The sequence below is a fragment of the Penaeus chinensis genome, chromosome 36, assembly GCF_019202785.1.
Source record: "Penaeus chinensis breed Huanghai No. 1 chromosome 36, ASM1920278v2, whole genome shotgun sequence".
NCBI lineage: Eukaryota > Metazoa > Arthropoda > Malacostraca > Decapoda > Penaeidae > Penaeus > Penaeus chinensis.
In genome coordinates, this window is record NC_061854.1 from 26,048,677 (window position 1) to 26,053,922 (window position 5,246).

The window sequence follows — 5,246 nt, forward strand, 5'->3', positions numbered from 1 at the left end:
GGTCTTGTGGAAGCTGGCCTCATCATGCATCAGCTCACCTGCAACGGTGTACTTGAGGGTATTCGTATTTGCCAGAAGGGCTTCCCCAACAGGATGCAGTACCCTGATTTCAAGCATCGGTAAGCATGTTATTTGAATCCGGTGTTTATCAGATGCTGTTAAACTGTATATATTTTCTGACCTGTCTTACCCTTCCCTTTTTCTCCAGCTACAAGATTTTGGCTGCTGACGTCATGACCACTGAAAAGGATGACAAAAAGGCAGCAGAAATGACATTCCAAAGATCCGGCCTTGATCCGGAACTTTATAGGTGTGGCAAGACAAAGGTCAGTATTCTGTAATATTTCAACAAATTATTAACCTCCAGATTTGAGGTTGCAGAATTCGTTAATCCACATGCTTCTTCTAATTATTGTTATTAATCATTATAATGCTTGTTTAGGTATTCTTCCGTGCTGGTGTCCTGGGTACCATGGAAGAGCTTCGTGACGAACGCCTGGGTAAGATCATCACATGGATGCAGTCATGGATTCGTGGTATGCTTGGGCGCAAGGAATATGGCCGTCTTCAGGAGCAACGTGTATCCCTCGTAGTTGTGCAGCGGAACATTCGCAAGTATATGGAGATGAGCAACTGGTCTTGGTTCATCTTCTGGCAGAAGGTGAAGCCCCTCATCAACCAGCCAAGGCTTGAGGACGAGGTCAACAAGCTCAAGGACAGGGCTGAGAAGGCTGTTGCAGACTTGGATCGCGAGTCTACTCGCCGCAAGGAGCTGGAAGAATCCAATACAAACCTTGCCGAAGAACTGAATAACCTGAAGGTTACCCTTGAATCAACAAAGGGTAACGTCTCCAAATTTATTGAAGAACAGGCCAAGCTAAGCGCTGAGAAGACCGAATTAGAGGCTCAGCTTAATGTAAGAAAAATGATTTGTTTGATTGTAGAAAGTTCAAAATATTATCATAAAACGTTTGATTTCAAACCATTTTTTGTCTTATAATTTTTGTTTACCAATCTAATTTCCTAGATATTTCTCAGTGTGCTTAATTAGAATATCAATCCTGCCTTGTATGACATACTGACTTTACTTTTTATGTAGGATGCAGCTGCCAGACTTCAGAAGGAAGAGGAAGCTCGCACTGAGATGTTCCAGTCTAAGAGGAAGGCCGAACAAGATGTCAATGCCATGAAGAAGGACCTTGAAGATTTTGAACTCAATGTCCAGAAGACTGATCAAGATAAGGCCACAAAGGATCATCAGATCCGCAACCTCAATGATGAGATCGCGCACCAGGATGAAATCATCAACAAGATTAACAAGGAAAAGAAACTGCTGCAGGAGATGAATCAAAAGACCGCTGAGGATCTTCAGAGCGTCGAGGAAAAGGCCAGCCACCTCAACAAGATTAAGGCCAAGTTGGAACAAACCCTTGACGAACTCGAGGGCTCCGTCGAACGCGAGAAGAAGCTCCGTGCTGAAATTGAGCGGTCCAAGAGGAAGATAGAAGGCGATTTGAAACTGACCCAAGAAACTGTTGGTGACGTCGAGCGTCAGCACAAGGACTTGGAACAGACCATCAGTCGCAAGGATAAGGAAATTGGCTCCCTTGCCATTAAACTAGAGGAAGAACAGGGAGTCGTGTCAAAGGTGCAGAAGTCCATTAAGGAGATGCAGTCTCGTATTGAGGAACTCGAGACTGAAGTCGAGCACGAGAGACAGGCTCGTGCCAAGGCTGAGAAGAGCAAGGGAATGATGAGCCGTGAATTGAATGACCTCAATGAACGTCTGGATGAGGCAGGTGGTGCAACTAGTGCTCAGGTTGAGCTCAACAAGAAGCGGGAGGCAGAGCTTGGCAAGCTTCGTCGTGAGCTTGAGGAAGCCGGTATTCAGCATGAATCAGCTCTTGCTAATCTTCGTAAGAAGCACAATGATGCTGTTGCTGAGATGACTGAACAGATTGATCATCTCAATAAGATGAAGGCCAAGTAAGTAAATGAATCATTAAGTCATGGATAACCCATTAACCATTCACACAAATGTTAAGTATAATAGCCTAACTTGTTCCCTACATCTGTATGTTGTAAAATATATTTTATTCTATGTAACAGAACTGAGAAGGAGAAGGAAATGATGAAATATCAGGCTGATGAAGCAAAGTCAGCAATGGACGCTTTGGCTCGGGATAAGGTAGTATCTTACTTTCCTGTGTATTGATTTATAGTAGACAATAATAATATCAAACAACCAGCTCTCATATCATTGATCAAACTCAAACGAATCTAGCTTGACAATGTTTGGATGAGTATGTGATATAAATGTATTTTTCAGGCACTTGCAGAGAAGGCGAACAAGACTGTTCAGCAACAAATCAGTGAAGTGAATGTCAAGTGGGATGAAGCTAACCGCACTCTCAATGATTTCGATGCCATGAAGAAGAAGCTTGCTGTTGAAAATGCAGACTTTCTGCGACAGCTGGAGGAGGCAGATAATCAGATCAGTCAGCTAAATAATCTGAAGTCCTCTCTTACTACTCAGCTGGAAGATACCAAGAAAATGGTTGAGGACGAATCCAGGGTAATGTGTTCTTATTAACTTTTATTTATAGTTATATTGTCCAGATGGATACTCTTTTTTATATGTATTATGTTACAGCTAAACTGAGTTTCCTCCTTTTTGTAACAATAGGAACGAGGTGTTCTTCTTGGCAAGTTCCGCAACCTGGAGCATGATCTGGATGGTCTTCGTGAGCAGCTGGATGAGGAAAGTGAAGCTAAGGCTGATGCCAACCGCCAGTTGTCTAGAGCTCATGCTGAGGCTCAGATGTGGCGCTCAAAGTATGAATCTGAGGGTGTTGCCCGCGCTGAGGAGATCGAAGCTGCCCGCCTGAAGCTTGCCGCTCGCCTTGAAGAGGCTGAGCTGCAGATTGAACAACTCAATGTCAAGAATATGCAACTGGAGAAGGGTAAGGGACGTATCATCACCGATATTGATGAGATGCAGATTCAGGTAGAGCGTGCTCAGGCCCTAGCCAACGCTGCTGAAAAGAGGCAGAAGGACTTTGACAGGGTTGTTAATGACTGGAAGTTGAGGGTTGATCAACTTGCTGGCGACCTGGACGGCTCTCAGAAGGAATGTCGCCAATACTCCACTGAGCACTTCCGCATTAAGGCCATGTATGAAGAAAACTTGGAACACTTGGACTCAGTTCGCCGTGAGAACAAGTGTCTTGCTGAGGAGATCAAGGATTTGATGGAGCAGATTAGCGAGGGTGGCCGATCCCTTCATGAAATTGAAAAGAATGGCAAGCGCTTTGAGATTGAGAAGGAAGAGCTGCAAGCTGCCCTTGAGGAGGCTGAAACAGCTCTTGAGCAGGAAGAAAACAAGGTCCTTCGTGGCCAGCTTGAGCTCAGCCAGGTGAAGCAGGAAATTGACAAGCGCATCCAGGAAAAGGAAGAGGAATTCGATGCAACCCGGTATTTATACATTTTACTCTTTTAGTTCAGCAATGCAGTAAAGTATTTACCATGTTGATTATGACTGATAACATATTGGATATAATTCTTATTCAAAGAATGACAAGTTGGGTGTGTTATTTAAATGCAACAATATTCAGATACGTTGCTTGTAATCACCAATTTGTCAATATCTACATATTCAAACTATACGACACTAGGACTAAATGTTTAAAATGATCTTTAATATTCATGAACTATATTTAATTTATCACTTTCGGCCACAACCTAGCTTCCTATATTAGGTCTATAATATGTCTGATTCTGAGAATATTATATTTCGTATTTCAGCAAATGCCATCAGCGTGCTATTGAATCTATGCAAGCTTCTCTTGAAGCAGAAGCTAAGAGCAAGGCTGAGGCCCTCCGCTTGAAGAAGAAGCTTGAGTCTGACATTGGTGAGCTGGAGATTGCTCTGGATCACGCTAACAAGGCCAATGGCGACATTCAGAAGCAGGTGAAGAAGGCTCAGGCTGAGATGAAGGACATGCAGGCTCGCTTGGAGGAGGAGCAGCGTCTTGCTTCTGAGTATCGCGAGCAGTGCAGCGCTTCTGAGCGTAAGGCCAATGCTGTCAATGGTGAACTGGAGGAATCCCGCACCCTTCTGGAGCAGTCTGATCGCGGACGCCGTCAGGCTGAATCCGAGCTTGCTGATGCCAATGAGTCCCTCAGCCACCTTACAGCTCAGCATGGATCACTCTCCATGGCGAAGAGGAAGCTTGAGGGCGAGATTCAGACTCTGCATGTAAGTTAAACGAACATGCTAAATATTACATGTAATACTTTACACTACATCATAACATTATAACTAAAACTGCTTTATATTTCTTTACAGGCTGAACTCGATGACATGCTGAACGAGGCCAAGAACTCTGAGGACAAGGCCAAGAAGGCCATGGTTGACGCTGCTCGTCTGGCTGATGAGCTCCGTGCTGAACAGGATCACGCTCAGAACTCAGAGAAGATGCGCAAGGGTCTGGAGTTGTCTGTGAAGGACCTTCAGTCCCGTCTTGATGACTTCGAGTCTTCAGCTCACAAGACCGGCAAGAAGGCCCTCGCTAAACTGGAAGTTCGCATTCGCGAACTGGAAACTCAGCTGGACGACGAGGCTCGCCGTCATGCCGACGCCCAGAAGAACCTGAGGAAGTGCGAGAGGCGCATCAAGGAGCTCAGCTTCCAGTCCGATGAGGACAAGAAGAACCACGAGAGGATGCAGGACCTGGTCGACAAGCTCCAGCAGAAGATCAAGACCTACAAGCGCCAGATCGAGGAGGCCGAGGAGATCGCCGCTCTCAACCTGGCCAAATATCGAAAAGCTCAGCAGGAGCTTGAGGCCGGTCACAGGGTGTAGAAACGTATTAGACTTTGGATAATACATGCTACAATTTTTGTTCATTAAAGGTAGTAGAATAATAAAGTGTAAAATATTTCAGTTTTCCTGTTTGTTTCTCTTTTTTAAGAGTTTTGGATACAAATGAAATTAGTTTTGTTACATGATAGTGACATATTCAAGAGAAATGCATGTGTTTTATATATGGGACAGTTTGGAAAACAGGAAATGATAGTGTTATTTATTACAAACGCATAACAAATAACAATACCAACACAAAATCACACGTGTGTGTGTGTGTGTGTGTGTGCCTGTGTGTGTAAAACAAATACACACACATGCACACGTATATAATATATGAATAAAAGAAACATATGTGTATATATATATATATATATATATA

The 5,246-nt window shown here is 43.9% G+C and overlaps 1 protein-coding gene across 1 annotated transcript in view; it reads left to right on the forward strand.

Annotated features, from left to right (window-relative positions):
• Positions 1 to 4,945, forward strand: part of LOC125044725 (myosin heavy chain, muscle-like) — a 57,153-nt gene extending 52,208 nt beyond the window's left edge. Inside the window, exon 22 of the mRNA XM_047641608.1 lies at positions 4,349 to 4,945. Coding sequence (XP_047497564.1) covers positions 4,349 to 4,864 — 516 coding nt within the window. The 3' untranslated portion in view covers positions 4,865 to 4,945. The remainder of the gene's footprint in view (positions 1 to 4,348) is intronic.
• The last annotated feature ends 301 nt before the right edge of the window (positions 4,946 to 5,246 follow it).